The sequence below is a fragment of the Bison bison genome, unplaced genomic scaffold, assembly GCF_000754665.1.
Source record: "Bison bison bison isolate TAMUID 2011002044 unplaced genomic scaffold, Bison_UMD1.0 scf7180017864163, whole genome shotgun sequence".
NCBI classification, from domain to species: Eukaryota; Metazoa; Chordata; class Mammalia; order Artiodactyla; family Bovidae; genus Bison; species Bison bison.
In genome coordinates, this window is record NW_011494735.1 from 8142322 (window position 1) to 8159434 (window position 17113).

Here is a 17113-nt window from a genome sequence, read left to right on the forward strand (position 1 = left end):
ACCGAAGCCCACTCTGCAATGAGAAGCCTCTGAGATGAGAAGCCCGTGTACACCAAAACTAGAGAGCAGACCCTGCTCGCTGCAACTAGAGAAAAGCACGCCGAGCAACGAAGACCCAGCAAAGCCAAAAAAAAAAAATAATAATTTTTTTTTAAGAGAAATGAAAGAGATTTTTAAGATTGATGTCAGAGAAATACAAAGGATTTTAAGAGTCTACTATGCACAATTATTTGTCAACAAACTAGATAACAGAAAAAAATGGATAAATTCCTAGAAACATATAACCTATCAAGACTAAATAACGAAGAAAAGGTCTGAACAGATCTATAACTAGTACAGAAACTGAATCAGTAACTGAATCAGTAAAAGCCTCCCAACAAAGAAAAGTTTGGGATTCAATGGCTTCTCTGGAGAATTCTGCCAAATATTTTTTAAAAAATTAACATTTAGCCTTCTCAAAGTCCTCCAAAAACTTAACAGGGAAGGAACACTTTCACACTCATTTTATGAGGCCACCATTACTCTGACATCAAAAATGCTTCAAGAATGGAAATACAGACCAATATCCCTGATGAATATAGACACAAATCCTCAACAAACTATTAGCAAAGTGAATTAAATAGCATATTAAAAGGATCAAAAGTGGGGTTTATTCCAAGAATGAAAGGACAAACACACAAAAGCCAATCAATGTAATACATCACATTAACAGAAGGAAAAATCATATGATAATTTCAATAAATACAGGAAGAGCATTTGACAAAATTCAACACCTTAAGTGATTAAAAACACATGATAGACTAGGAAGAGAAGCAAATTAGCTCAAAACAATAAAGGCCATATATGAAAAGCTGATGACTAATATATTTTTAATCATGAAAAACTGAGGTTTTTCCTTGGAGACCAAGAATAAGGCAAAGATGTCCACTGTTGTCATTTCTATTCAATACAGTAGAGCAGTTAGGTGAGAAAAGAAAATAAATGGCATACAAATTTGAAGTGAAGAAGTAAAATTCTATCTGTTTGCAGATAACATGATTGTGTACATAGAAGGCCCTACAGACTCCACCAAAAAAAAAAAAAAACCCCAAAATGTTAGAACTTAAGTATATTCAGCAAAGGTGTGGCACCGAAGGAAAAAAAAAAAACAACATACAAGAATAAGTTGCATTTCTACACATAAAAATGAACAACCAGAAAATTTAAAAATTTCATCTACAAAAAGCATCAAAAAGAATAAAATACTTAGGAATAAACATTATCTAGAAGGTAACAGACTTACACACTAAAAACTACAAAGCACTGCTAAAAGAAATTTCAAGACACAAATAAATGAAAAGGCATCCTGGGTTCGTGAACTGGAAGACTTAATTAAAATGTCCATACTACCCAAAGCAATCTACAGATTCAATGCAATTCCCATCAAAATTTCAGTAGCAGTTTTTTTTTTTTCCCCCAGAAATAGAAAGATCAATACTATAATTCATATGGACCTACAAAGAATCCCAAATAGCCAAAATAATATTAAGCAAGAAGAACAAAAGTAGAGGCCCCATATTTCTGATTTCAAAGCATATCATAAAGTTACAGTAATCAAACAGTATGGTGCTGGCATCAAGACAGACATATAGACCAATGGAATAAAATGGAGACACACTCAGATTGATGGTCAACTGATTTCAACAAGTGTGCTAAGAACACACAATAGGAAAAGGATAGTTTCTTCAAAACAGTACTGATAAAACTGGATTTCCACATGTAAATGAATGAAACTGAAACCTTATCATACACTACAAGAAAATCAACTCAAAATGGAGTGAAGACTTAAACATAAGACATGAAACTATAAAACTTTTAGAAGAAAATTTAGGGAAATACTTCATGATATTGGTCTTAGTAATGATTTTTAAATTATGATTTGACAACGATTTTCTGGATATAACACCAAAAGCACAGGTAACCAAAGCAAAAAGAGACAAGTGGGACTACATCAAACTAAAATGCTTCCACACAGCAAAGGAAACAATCAACAGGGTATAAACACAATTTGTGGAATGGGAGAAAACATTTACAAACCATCTGATAAGGGTTAATAACCAAAAATAAATAAGGAACTTCAACAGGTATAGGAAAAGATGCTTGACATCACTAATCAGGGAAATGCAAATCAAAACCACTATGAGATATCACTTTACACCTGTTAGGATGGCCGTTATTAAAAAAACAAACCAAAACCAAAAGAAAACAGAAGTATTCAAGGATATGGAGAAAAGGGAATCCTTGTAAACTATGGGCTTCCAAGGTGGCGCTAGTGGCAAAGAATCCACCTGTCAATGCAGAAGATGTAAGAGATGCAGGTTCAATCCCTGGGTTGGGAAGATCCCCTGGAGGAGGACATGGCACCCCACTCCAGTATTCTTGCCAAGAGAATCCCATGGACAGAGGAGCCTGGCAGGCTACAGTCCCCGGGGTTGTAAAGAGTCCGACACGACAGAGTGTCTGAGCACACACGCACATTGTAAACAGTTGGTGGGAATGTAATATGGTGCAGCCACTAAGAAAATCAGTATGGAAGTTAATAAAAAAATTAAAAATAGAACTATTACATGTTCCAGCAATCTCACTTTTGGGTATTTATCAGAAGAATTGAAAACACGATCTAAGAGATAATTTGCACTCCTATGTTCACTGCAGTATTATTCACAATAGTCAAGAAGTGGAAACAGCTAAATGCCTACCAACATATCAATGGATACAGAAAATGTGAGGTATATACAGTAGAATATTATTCAACTTTTAAAAAAAAAGGAAATTCTGCCATCTATTACAACATGAATGAACCTTGAGAGCATTGTGTTAAACGACATTAGCCAGTTACAGAAAGACAAATACTGCATGATTCCATTTATATGAGGTATCTACCATAGTCAAGCTCATAGAAGCAGAAAGCGGTATGGTGGTGGCTAGGGACTAGCAGAAGGAAAAGGGGAGTTGCTGTGCAACGGGTACACAGATTCAGTAATGCAAGATGAAAAAGCCTGAGAGATCTGCTGCACAATAACATATACATAGTCAACAATACAGTGCACTTTATGGTAGATTTCACATTATGTGTTTTTTACCACAATTACAATGAAGTTTGTATGACATGACCTGTTCTCAATGAATGGATGCCAACTTTTAGGGATTAGTATTTCCATATGCAAGTACTCACATCTTTACGGAACTGGACTAACATCAAGCTCCCTAGTATGATTTTCAATATCCACTCTCCCCTCTTTAGCAATCAGAGTGACACGTCTCCATTTTAACCTTCTAGTACTTTTCCTTTAAGATTTCCTAAACATTACTCACAGTCGTATAGAAAAATGTATCTGCAAGTTCTCTTAGAACCATGAAATGAAATTATCCCAGGGCAGAAGGACTGAAATAAATGACAATGGTTAGATGTTTACTTGCTTTCTTATGTACTACTTACCTATCTCAATTTCTTTCTCATCAATGGTGTTTGCACCCTTTCCAAACTACTGTGCATTCTCTCATAAGAGTACTTTAAAACAGCTGAGTAATTCTGCTTTCTCTATCTGGTCACATTACACCGAACAGCAGGCCCAAACTTTTAACAGTAAAAGTAATCAAATGCATCAGATGGTAAATATAAATTGTAATAATTTATATTAACTTTAGGAATAGAGCTATTAAAATTCTAATTCACTGCTTACTTTCAAATATGCAGCTGCCTCTTGGACAGAAAGTGTTCTCTGACTAGAACTGCCACATTCATGATCTCCTGAAAAGATTAGCATATTAATTTTGAATCAGTACTATGTTAAACAAAAGAAAACAAATATAATTAATCAAAACAGTTTTATAAAATACACAATTATAGACTGTATTATTATCATCGGCAAAGAAAGAAGACAAACACTCTTGTCTAGAAAAAACTTACAATAGGCAATGTAAACAAGTATTTTTACATAAACCACAACCTTTATATGCATTTCAATCTACATAGAAATGTACCTTCCTTTTATATTCCTAATGAAATTGTTAGCCAGGGGTAAGAACCAAGTAGTGCTCACTGATGCCTATTCATAGGTATTGGTGCAAAGAAAGCCCTCTATGGATATATTTTTCAATGGGGAAAATTCATTGTGCTAACTTGTACATCTATTACTAAAGCTAATAATTCAAGACTCAAGTAATCTGAATTAAAATGTCCATTTTGGAGTATTACTAAGCCTACTTTTAGCAAGGCATGTGCAAAACTTAAAAAAACATTATAACACAGATCAACAGGGAAATTAGATAGAAGCTTCTAGCTATAATCAGGTGTACTACATACAAAAGTTTGGAAAACTACATTTTCCTTTTCTCATACCTATTTATAAGAGAATCCAAAGCTTTATTCACCCCACCAGGCACTCTATGGTTATGAGATATCAATTATCCTTACAGTGAACTTCAATTTCGTTTCTCCTACTATTTCTTTAAAGTACTTAAAAAAAAACTTTTTTAACATCAAAGTATAATAGTTAAAGTAGAAATTTTGGCAGATTTTTTTATCATAAAAGCAACCATATTCCAACTTTATAAATTTCGTTCCAGATTTTAATGGTCATAGCTGTAAAACGAGAATACCTATTAGATGAACCAAAAAAAGTCTTCAAACTTTATAATCTATCCTCAGAGATCCAATTCTACAGATCTATAGCAGGGGCTGGCAAACCCAAAGACCAACTGTGCCCTACCACCAGTTTTTAATAAATGAAGTTTTATTGGAACACAGCCACATTCATTCACTTATGTATTATCTATGGCTGCTTTCATGCTCTAACAGCAGAACTGAGTAGCTGTGACAGAGACAGTCTAGCCCACAAAGCCTAAAAATTTACTATCTGGCCCCTTCACAGATAAAAAGTTTGCAGACCCCTGCTCTACAGGAAGGAATCTGTATCTTTAAAAGCACTCCAGATTATGTTGATCTAATACACTTCATAAAAAACTGCTATAGAGACAACTGTAGAAGCTTGTATTATAGGAGCAATATCAGGAATTCCATGTAGATTAAATACTCTATTTCTGGGTGCTACAGCTACCAAATTAATGTCATTAGTTTGCAGCATATGTATGTTAACAGTCCATCAGTCAATACAAAAAATGCTTTTAATGATATATACAGAATTATTAGCCAAAAACACTGACCAGAATTAAAGAACTAACTTCCTCCTCCCAAAAAAAAACCTTGGTGAGAGGATGGGGAACTATCCAGATTCTAAATGCCTCTACTGGACCAGAGAAGTTCCACATTTACCTACTAGGCTTCTACAAATGATCTGGTTTCTACAAAAGTACTCACTACATACAAAAGTTTGTAAAATTACATTTTGCTTTCCTTGTAACTGTTTATAGGAAGAGAATCCAAAGTCACTTCTTTCAGATTATATGTAAAATAAGTGAAACAACTTAAAAGATAATAAATGACAAGGTGGCTACTATAGCTTACAGATGCTAAACTTGATGCCAATTCACTTCTCTTGTTCTAATTGCAGATATGCTGCATACCTGAGAATTTTCAGATTTACTTAGAGAAGAATATGAGGAAAATGCAACGTGTCAGGAGAAAGAAATTCTGTAATCTATTTACCTTATCCAAAGAAACGACACCTATACCTTCACCAAAAGAAAATCTGTACTTTTGTATTAGATCTATGATTTTAGTTAATTTATTGTTTACTCAATTCAATTGATATACAAGCTTTCAGAATTCTGTTACTATCAGTGCAGTAAAAAAGTGTTAACTTATATAATATAGTATATATCTATATTTCATTGTATACATATGTCAGGCAGGATAAAGGCCTTGATTAAACATATCTATACAAATAAAAACCCATTCCCTACAGGGAGTAAAAACTTATAAAGAGAAAATATCCACATGTATGTAATATAACAACACTGAACTTAGGAAAAACCATTTCTATTGATATCACATGCTACATATACAATCTTCAAAACATTTTTACATACTATGAATGTTGAGACAATTACCTGCAAGCTGTGCCAATCGATCATGAAGCTTGTATAAAGTGTTCATCATAAGATTTTTCTTACTTTCCTAAATTTAAAAGAAAAACATTATAAAATACCTGATCCTAAGGGAATATGCACCAAATAATAATCTTTGTTTGAAAAGAAAAACATTAAGTAAATTTAAAAATCATAGAAGCTACATAATATAAAAGACAAATTCATATTTAACCAATGGCTACCATATTTTAAAGAAACCTTAACCTAAGAATCTAAACTATCTAAATATTCTACTTTCTTGAGGGTGATTGGGGTATTGTACTAACCTTAGTGCCAGAAAAGTTCTCCTACATAACAACCCCCCCCAATCAAAGCAATGCTCCCAATTCCCCTCTATACAATGCATACTTATGCATATTGACTGTTTTCTTCATGTTTTGTTTTAACCTGACAACCAGATAATGTCAACCAACCTGACATTTTTGATTAACCCTCAAACCACTCCGAGGCTCCCAAAGTGGTCATGCATACGTTTATGAACCATTAAAGTGAAAGAAACATTTAATAAGCATCTACAACCCTGAATATTCACTGGAAGGACCGATGCTGAAGCTGAATCTCCAACACTTTGGCCACCTAACATGAAGAGCCAACTCACTGAAAAAGACCCTGATGCTGGGAAAGATTGGAGGCAGGAATAGAGGGGGACAGAGGACAAGATGGTTGGATGGATCACCAACTCAATGGATGTGAGTTTCAGCAGGCTCCAGGAGATGGTGAAGGACAGGGAAGCCTGGCGTGCTGCAGTCTATAGGGTAGCAAAGAGTTGGACACAACTGAGTGACTGAACAACAACTGGGAGTTAAGAACTGTTCTCAGAAAAGCGAGAAATCCACACCAACAAGATGATTCCTGTTCTTAAGGGCAGAAAACATACTAAATGTTATAGTTGCAAACAAAGTACAATGTAAATACAGAAGACAGAGGGGTGGAAAGATCCATTTATGGAAGAGGGAATATCTGAACTGAGCTTCACAGAAAGAATAGAATTGACCAGCATTCCAAGCAGAAGGCACAGCATAGGCCTGAAAGCGTAAATGCTTTGGTTATATTTCTTACATAACCAGTAGCCAACTTTGACTCAGCAAACTCCTGGAAAAGTAGTTTGGAATCAATAGCTAGAGAACCCTAGATACCAAGAAAAAGAGTTTGACTTCATCCTGAACATTTAGGAGAAGAAAAGTTAAACAGAAATGTGTGTCAGGAATATTATTCTGACCATATGAAAGGAAACCAAAGTGGAGACTTCTGCAACACCTAAGCACCCTCTCAAGAAGGCTAAAGCACTGAGACCTCAATTTAAGAGTAATCACAATTAACGGAGATGGACATAAACAATGGAGCAGGGTGGGTTAGAAGAGGGGATAAGAATAGCTTATCAAACTATTTGAAATAAATGCATGATTCATGAGAGGTTATGTCTTTATGATTTCCTTTCTCCCGAAGTTTCTGACGAAATAGGATTATTGGATAAATGTGACCAGGAACAAATTCATACAGGATATAAAAAGCTAGGAAAGTAAAGTTCATATGCCCAATGACATGTAATCACATCCATTTATTTTCACGCTGTATGTTCAAGGACAGAAGAGACAAGTTTGCACACTATACATGGCATACTTTTGTCAATGAAGCTTTAATGAGTGACAGGAGGAAGAAGAAAATTCATCAGAGGTGCCGCAATCCTACTAGCAGAGTCCCAGGTTTTATGTGAGATGGTTCATAGAGACAAAGATAGGTGACAATCCTTCAGCATTACTTGCTTTCCAAGTAGCAAGTAGCAAACTACTCGCTTTTCCTGTTTGCTTTTTCACTCCCTCAACTCTATCTCAATCAGATTCTGAATCAAGTCAGTCCTTATGAAATAAGATTAAAAATCCAAACTGTAAAAATCAGACATCAAAAAGTAACTGCAGGGACTGAAATACAGGATTCTGAAAGCTATGCATCTGTGATACATTAAACCACAAAATCACTTTTAATAAATATATTCAATATAATAAGATGAGGTTTCCCACTGATTGCGTAGATTACAAACTTGATATATAAAACCAAGGTAAATCTGACTAAGCTTTGGTACTAAAAGAGCTGAGCATTTTCAGTCTCTTTCCTCTCTTATCTGGAAAAGAGAGTGATTTCCTTTTTGTTTTACATGTCTTGATCACGCCCCTCTCCACACCCCTTTCAAAATCAAAACTAAAGCCAAATATTTGACACCGTCCTCTGTGATTATATCTTTAATGAACATCAGAGGCCTGGGAATAAACATCATCTTTTCATTCAGATCTGTTAACGCTGGACTAGACAAGTAGAAAAAATAACAAAACTTAATCATACGTAACTGGATCTCATACTGGATAGTATATATGCTATTACAGTCTCTTACAAAGAATTTAAACACCCCAAAATCTCAACTATAATTTTTTCAAGAATTATTTTTCCAGTGGCAACTCATTCAAAATGACCATCTATATTACTACAAGGGTGTCAAGTGCCATCCAAATGATCAACTAAATTATGATCTAAATAGTTTTTATGGAATATTTTATTAATGGAAACAAATTAACTTTGAAGAGCAGAAAGGCTTTGGTTCAATAATCTTTAGCACCATTATGCTAAACTATAGGTAAACCTGAAAGGTCTGTATATTAAATTCCAAAGTTACTTTCTTAGAGAAACTTATATTGGCTTATAGTTTCATTATTAACTTCCTCCATTCTGCTTTTCAAACTCTCTTCTAATTCTTGGCTTGAAATGTGTCTACTGATCACCCTGAAAACAAATTAAAGATCTACAAATAAATCCATATTTAAAGTAAGCTTTCAAAAGTAACCTTTCATTAGCAAAAATAATTTTTAATTTGAAATACTAATAGCTACCTTCTAATTGTGTATTTTGGTAAGCTCCAGATTTTCTTTTAGTCATATAAATCATTCTCTGAAGCAAATCTCATTCTCTGAATCATTCTGATTCGTAGGAGGAAAAGTCAAACTATAGGGTGACGCCACCAAATTTTCTCATATAGTGTCACCTTTAAATATTCCCGTCTCTATTTCAGCCAACTGTCTCAAGGATATTTTCTGTATTTGTATCAAGTCCTTAATTAAACGATAATAATGGATTTTAATTACTTAGCACAGTGCCTCGCACAGAATGAACACTCAAGTGACTAGCCATTATCTTCATTATAATGATTACTATTATTCAGAGGTTAGGAACTTCAGGTTCCTCCAAGTGGAAAATTATACAGAAGAAAATAAAGTCTTGCATTTTCAACGTTCAGTGAGTATACACTGCAAATTTAAACTACGATGCCATAGCAATGATAATATCATAACCGATCAAGTCAACTTTAAAAAAAAAAAAGTATCGTCACAATAAAATACTACTGAAAATAATCAATACTAACAATCTAAAGTAACAATCTATGGATCTGACTTCACATTATCACATATCCTTTAGCACAACAATGTTTTCCATACAGGTCTATCTATATTACTCTCAGTTCCTATAATAATAAAACAAAAAAAAACCACAACTAATTGTGTATTATAATATAAACTTAAATATCACAACCTTTGTATTGCCTATAATGATGAGGGGCAAGTGAAAAATATTTCCATGTAACACTTAGGTTAAAATTAATATTATAAATCCTTTAAAAAGAAAAAGAATCGTAAATAGGTTGCATAAGACTCTAAATCCTTTGCTTCCTGACAGTTGAAAAGGCCTGCCAATGAGCAAAAAATCCAAAGAGAACAAAAGAAGAGCAAAATCTTCGAGAGTATCCAACAACTAAGAAAACACACACACACTTTGAAGGCTAAGACCAGATCCCCAGGTGACATGCCACTGCCATTTTACCTTGCGATTGGCTTTTATCTTTAAATGATAAACAGTTCTGCTCTTTGGAGAAAATCTGTGTCAGATTTAATTATATTATAGAAAAGGAATACTCAAAAATAAGAGAATTTATTGCCTCAGCATAAAAGAACGTTTAAAATTCCTATTGTCAGTTGATATTCATCCTAATACTTTTATCATAAAAAACATGACATAAAGTATCAGTATTAAGATTTACTTACTTGCATGTCTCCAAATGTTTCATCAAAGGGGTTTTTTACTATCAAGGAAAGAAAAAGAGAGAACTGTTAGTATCATTTAAGAATAACAATCCCCCTAACCAAGCCCTGAGAAATGCTAAAATGTACTCTGCTAAAACTGAATGTAAACATGCAAACAAAATATAAACAAATTGATGATAACAAAGGTTAGAGAACTACTTTTTCAGACTTACTATATTTACCATTCTCACTATGATTTTGTAGTTTGCTCTATAATAATTAAGAGTAGGTGCTCTGGTCTCAGACTTGGTTCCAGCCCTAGCTCCATTGCTTGCTAGCAATGTGACCTTGAACTACTATCTACTTAGCCACTTAAAGCTGTAGTTTCCTCTTCTACAAGGGAAGGATGTAATGACACCTACTTTATACAGTTGTTAGGATTAAATGAGATAAATCATATAAAATGCTTGATACAGTGTCAAACACTTAATACATGTTACCTATGATCATTACTATTAGTGACTTTATTTTGGCTCCTTAACTTGGTTTCTCTTCAAAATATAAAAGTCAGTTACTACTAGAGAAAATATGCAAGATGCTTTAAAACTGAGTAATTCATTTAGAATTCTTACTTCCAATGATTAAAAGACAAACCTGCCTAGTCCTTGCTAACATCTGGAAAAGTGTCAAGAAACATACACACACATCAAAATAGCTAAGAATTAGGTCTCAATACTAAACAACTTTTTTCTAATATATATTATAAAGAAAGGATTTACCATTTTCCATTCAACCTCCCTATATTCATCCTTCCCCAAAAGATTCAAACAAGTTTATGGCTGAATATTATATAGCACTTTTCTAGTTATTATTTAGAATCTCCTCCTTACCCTCTACTTTAAAATTATATGCAAAAATATTCAAAGCTTTCAGATACCTGGATCTCTGTAAGTCAGGACACAACTAAGACTAACTGAGCCTACAAAGCTGTTCACACTGACCAGGTTTCCTTTCTGAGGTGCTTTTCTATTTTTATTTGAGAAAACAGGAAGTCCCATAGGAACCAGGAACTACTTGATTCTAAGAAAGTTCATGTGTGAGACCAGTTTAAATAAAAAAATACAATTAAAAAAGGGGGAGAAACATATTCTGCTATCATCTTAAAAGGATTTGATAATGAATTTTCAGACAGCATTTTTCTATAAAGCAATAAGGTTTTCATGCCAAGAAAAATTTTTTAAAAACAAAAAATCAAAAGTACTCAATAGGAAAATAGGAAGGATAATAAAACTTAACGATTAAATAAAATGTTAAGAATCAGAACATGCTTGGACTGAAAAGATCCTTTTTAATACACTAATTTTTATTAATGTAAAATTTAAATAATTTAAAATAAAGCCATATTTAGTTCAATATACTACCAAAAATGCTCTGTCAATCTACTTAAATTGGTCAAATGATTCTAAAAAAACAAATATTTTCTTTGCTGTCTATATGGGGTCGCAAAGAATCAGACACAACTGAGCGACTGAACTGAACTGAAAAGAAATTCTAAAAAACATTAAAACATGCAATTCTAAAATATAGGTTTTAATATTTATGAAGAAAAGCCATGAGAAGACCACTTTCTGACTGTTTATGCATTTGTTTTTGTCAAGATTACTAAATGGAAACTAGCTCTTCAAGTATCTCTATGCAAATATTACTGTAGATTATGGATGTTCTCCCACTAGATTGCTCTGCTGTGATTTTCTCACAAGGGATCATGTATATTCAGGTTTGTATGCTCAGAGTCAAGCATAGTATTGAGCAAACAGTTAGTGCTTGAAAAGTGCTGTTTGAGCTGTCTAGGCTAAATCTGCCCTTCTTTATTCAATGCTGTGTGTTAACATAGAAGCAGAAGCGTTAAATTTTGCAGGAAGCTGGAAAAGGGTACGTCTGAGCAACTGGGAAGGGAGATGTATAGAATGACAATAAGAAAGCCAAAGAGCAGAACAATAATTCTGTTGAAAAACACTGCTCTGCCAGTTGTTTCTTTCTAGGTTTCGGCCTCTTATCTAGCACACTTGGCTAGCTGAGAGTATGCCATATCTAAAAGGCCAACAATATACACACCTACTGCTAAAAATTAAAGCAAAATGTTCCCTGACTTCCATGAAAACTGTCACATACTAAGTCAACAGACAGACCTACTAAATTAACAAACAAAAGTAAACACAGTCTTGAGGTTAAGATTCGAAAGGAAACTCCATTTAAAAACAGCAGTGTTAACAAAGCAAAAGCATTTCTATGCATCTAAGTTTTATCCCCCCAAATCATTTCAGTATTTCTGAAACTACATCAGTACTTTTTCTCTCACCCACATTACCTATGATCATAGAAGGATAAAAAACATCCTGTTATCCCTAGTGAAAACATTCCTCCCTCCCCTGCTAATTAGGCCATTGTAGAGAAGAAACCATATTCCAAAAGCAATTCACAGGAAAAAAAAAAAAAAACTGTCACCTCACTTTCTAGCCTCTTTTCTAAGGATGGAAACCGAGAGTAAATTATAGTTATTGCTTTGTTGGTGTTGTTTACTCACTTAGTCATGTCCGACTCTTTACGACTCTATGGACTGTAAGCCCTCCAGGCTCCTCTGTCCATGGGATTTTCCAAGCAAGAATACTGGAGTGAGTTGCTATTTCCTTCTCTAGGGGATCTTCCTGATCCAGGGATCGAACCTGCATCACCTGCATTGTCAAGTGGATTCTTTACCACTCAGCCACTAGGGAAGCCCTCATCACTTATCCTAAAGCAATGACAATAACAAGTTGGTATTTCAAACACTGTCCTCCTATATTCCATACATCCCAAACAGCGTCTCATTTCTGCTTTTTCTCAAATTCTCCTGTTGTGGCCATTTTTCCTTCATTTTTCTTGTTCAGATTATTTCAAACCTCAAATACATCAAACTTTTCTTTATAAATGTCCTTAAAATTTTGACTTCTCTTCTTCTGACTGTCCTACCAAAAATCAGTCTTAAAAATATGTCTTTAATTATACTAAAGACTCTTCAAAATCGTTCAATCATTTCCCATCACATTTTGCTGTGATGGGAAATGACTGATTAGATTCAATCATTTGAATGTGATGGGAAATTTGCTGTGATGGAAAATGATTGATTAGATTCACAAGGAACTAATTCAAATCTTGTGATATTTTCCTACTTACTTACAAGACATACTGTTGACTCCCCTTCTTTAAACATCTTTCTCTCACATAAATTTCAAAAATGTTACTAGTTTTACTGACCCTTTCTAAACAAGTGTAAACCTTTTCCATTCTCTTAGGGTGAGATCAAATTTGTCAATCATTATGAATTCTCAGATAAAAAAGGGGAAAAATGAAGTATATTACAAATGTAGGTTTTTTTTTAGACATAATGCTATTACACATTTTTTAGACAGTATAGTGTAAGTGTAACTCTTATAGGCACTGGGAAACAAAAATTTCCTGTGACTCCCCTTATTGTAATATTCACTTTATTACAGTAAGTCTGGAACCAAACCCACAGTATCTCTGAGGCATGTCTATATTTGCAAAGTACATGTTTAATGTTAACCAAATGAACTGATGCTTTCCTCAGGAAGGCCCTGTTTTGTTCATTCAATGGCACTAAAGGAAAGAAAAGTCTACAGTGACCAAAGTTCTTTTACAACTCAGAAAGAAAGAAAAAGTTTATTCATTTAATAAGTATTTCCTGTCTAGTTTGCACTAGGCACTGGTAGTGTGGCAGTGAATAAAAAAAAATGTATCTGCCCTCAAGGAGTCTATATTTTAGAAGGATTAGAAGAGACAATGAGCAAATGCACTTTTTACATGTCAAATGATTCTAAGTGCTTTGGAAATAAAACAGTAGGAATGGCACTTGCCATGTGAGGGAACTTCTATACTGTTTTCCCTAATGCCTGCACCAATTTTTACATTCCCACCAACAGGGTACAAGAGTTCCCTTTTCTCCTCTTTCCTCAGATTGCACTGGAGTAGAAACCCGAGAGAGCTGAGGGAACAAGCCACATGGATACCTGAAGGAAGAGGTTTACAGACAGAAAGAAGTCCGCAGGCTGTGAAGTGGTAGCATGTCAGTCATATTACTCCTGGAAAGAGAGCTGTGTGGATGAGAGAGCAAATAGCAAGAAATGAAGTCAAAGATTATTTAAGGGAATTAATAGATAAGATAATATAGGATTTTGAAGATTTTTTATCTATTAATCTGAGCAAGAAATCTCCGAGAATAGGAAGCATGCTACCTGGCTTACACTTTAAAAGCAAGACACATGTAGTAAGTGACAGGTCACTCTCTCGAAATAATACATTCAGGGTACTTTCCTCCTGCTTCCTCTGCATCAGCACAGACAGTTTCAGTCAGCCCCAACATTTTTCTGTTCTAAATAGTTGAAACTACTATTACAAGCCATATAAAAATATTCTGCCAGGAAGAACTGAACAGACATTTTTCTAAAGACGACATACAAATGGCCAAGAGGTATATGAAAAGGTGTTCGACATCACTATTAGGGAATTGGAAATCAAAACCACAGTGAGATATCACCTCACACCTGTTAAAATGGCTATCCTTAAAAAGATGAGGTAAATTTGGTGAGAATGGGGAGAAAAGGGAAGCTTTATACACTGTTGGTAGGAATGTAAATTGGTACAGTCACTGTGGAAAACAGTATAGAAGTTCCTCAAAAAATTAAAAACAGAGCTACCATATGATCCAGCAAATCTATGAGGTATACATCCAAAAGAAATGAAAACATGATCTCAAAGAGAGATCTGCACCCCTATATTCATCACAGCATTATTTGTAATAGCCAAGATATGGGAACAACCTGTCATTGGGTGAATGGATACAGATGATGCAGTACGTATGTACAAATGGAGTATTATTCAGTCATGAGAAAGAAGGAAATCCTGCCATTTGCAATAACATAGATGGACCTTAAGGGCATTGTGCTAAGTGAAATAATTCAGACAAAGACAAATACAATATGATATAACTTATCTGTGGAATCTAAAAAAGCCAAACTCAGAGAACCAGAGAGTAGAGTGGTGGTTACCAGGGGATGGGCAGTGGGGGTAATGGGAGAAATACGGATCAAAGGGTAAACTTCTAGTTGCAAGATTGGCAAATTCTGGGAGTTTAATGTTCAGCACAGTGATTATAGCCAACAATACTGTTAAAAACTTGCAGGCTGCTAAGAGCAATAGATATTAAATATTCTCACCACAAAAAAGAAATGATAATTATGTGATGGAATGCAGGTGTTAACTAACCCTACTGTAGTAATCATTTTGCAATATATAAATTTATCAAATCAACACGTCATATACCTTAAACTTATACAATGTTGTATGTCAATTATATCTGAGTAAAGGTGGAAAAAAATTTCTGCCAGAAAGGCTCCGTACTTTTTATCCTTCTGATCCTCTCAATGTTTTTCCTGCTCCTTCATTCTGTCTTTAAGGTCGTTTGCAGCTCTCCTACAGTCATGAAGGATGCCTAACAACTGCAGTTTATCAGGACCCTCCTCTTCTCAGAACCTCTACGTATTTACTCTCAGTATCCCTACTATCTTATATTATAACTTAACTATCAGTTTTTGTTTCCTCCACCAACAAGACTGCAAAATCTCTACCTGCCTTGCAGATATTGTGTACTAATATATGCCGAAAGAACAGAAGCCTGAAGGCATAGTGCAGCCTCCTACAACAGCTTCCCTAAAGCTAAAGAAGTACTACAATCCTGCTCACTCCTCAAGATTCTCCTTCGAATAAAAAGGAAGTGATGGACAGGGAGGCCTGGCGTGCTGTGATTCATGGGGTCGCAAAGAGTCGGACACGACTGAGTGACTGAACTGAACTGAATATTTCTTAAATTCTTGATATGTTCCAGGAATACTGATGCCACGCTTTTAGGAAGTAGCTTATTTCTCCTTATATCACTATTTTACAGCAGGTATTACCCCTATTTTATGGACAGAGAAACTGATGCATGATTAGGTTAAATTGCTTCCTTCAGGTAAATGCTGTTTAAAGAGGTAGGATTCAAACCTAAGTCTGACTTCAAAGCCTACTTTCTTTTCAGAAAAGAAAAGGCAACTACAGAAAAGAAAATATTTGTTCTAGTCAGTTTACGGAAAACATTCTTCTCTAGAACTTTCAGATTTGGAACCATTAAACTTTAATCTCCTTACGTAATGCATGAAAATTGCCTAAAATGGGGATAGAGAGGAAAAGACACTGCTTTAGGGAAAATACACTGATGTCTCTTAAGATGATAAAAACTTCAAAACCAAGTTCTCTAAACTGTAGTCTAGGAAAAGATTTTCCATGATATATCAAAACATAAAGTATTCGACAACCACCATGGGCAGCACTGACCATTCCCCTTCTCTCTGCTGTCGGAGCACTTTGTTCTCAAGGCTGCTATAAAACTTACCATGAGGCATCTGCTTAAAAAAAAATCATAATTTTCTGATTTAGAACCATACCACATCTAAATAATATTTTGGCTTCATCTGCTATCTAAGACTCTCACAAGCATATATTAAGTGCCTACTAGGTGCCAGGCATTATGCGTGTTGCAACAGATTAAAAAATGAAAATATATATATAAGCTCTGTCTTCAAGAAGTTCAGTCTGGAGGTCAGTAACTCTGCAGACATGCTCTTTCAAAGGTAAAGGCAGTCTCTTGTAATTCTAAAACTCTGACCTTAAGGCTAGGTTTTTAGTTTTTGGAAACTTCAAGTATCTAGACAATTAAATTCAGCTGCTTAAATGACCAATTATCTCTCTGAGCTGTACCTAGTTATAAACAGACATTCAAACTCTCAAATCCCATCTTCTAGCATTAACGTTTAAACAGAGCATAATTATATGTGAAGAAGTGGGGGAGTGGGGGAGTGGTGGGT

The 17113-nt window shown here is 34.6% G+C and overlaps 1 protein-coding gene across 1 annotated transcript in view; it reads right to left on the bottom strand.

Moving 5' to 3' along the window:
* Nucleotides 1–17113, bottom strand: part of LEMD3 (LEM domain containing 3) — a 74992-nt gene that overhangs the window by 26436 nt on the left and 31443 nt on the right. The window contains 3 exon segments of the mRNA XM_010841579.1: nucleotides 3723–3790; nucleotides 6052–6118; nucleotides 10176–10213. Coding sequence (XP_010839881.1) covers nucleotides 3723–3790; nucleotides 6052–6118; nucleotides 10176–10213 — 173 coding nt within the window.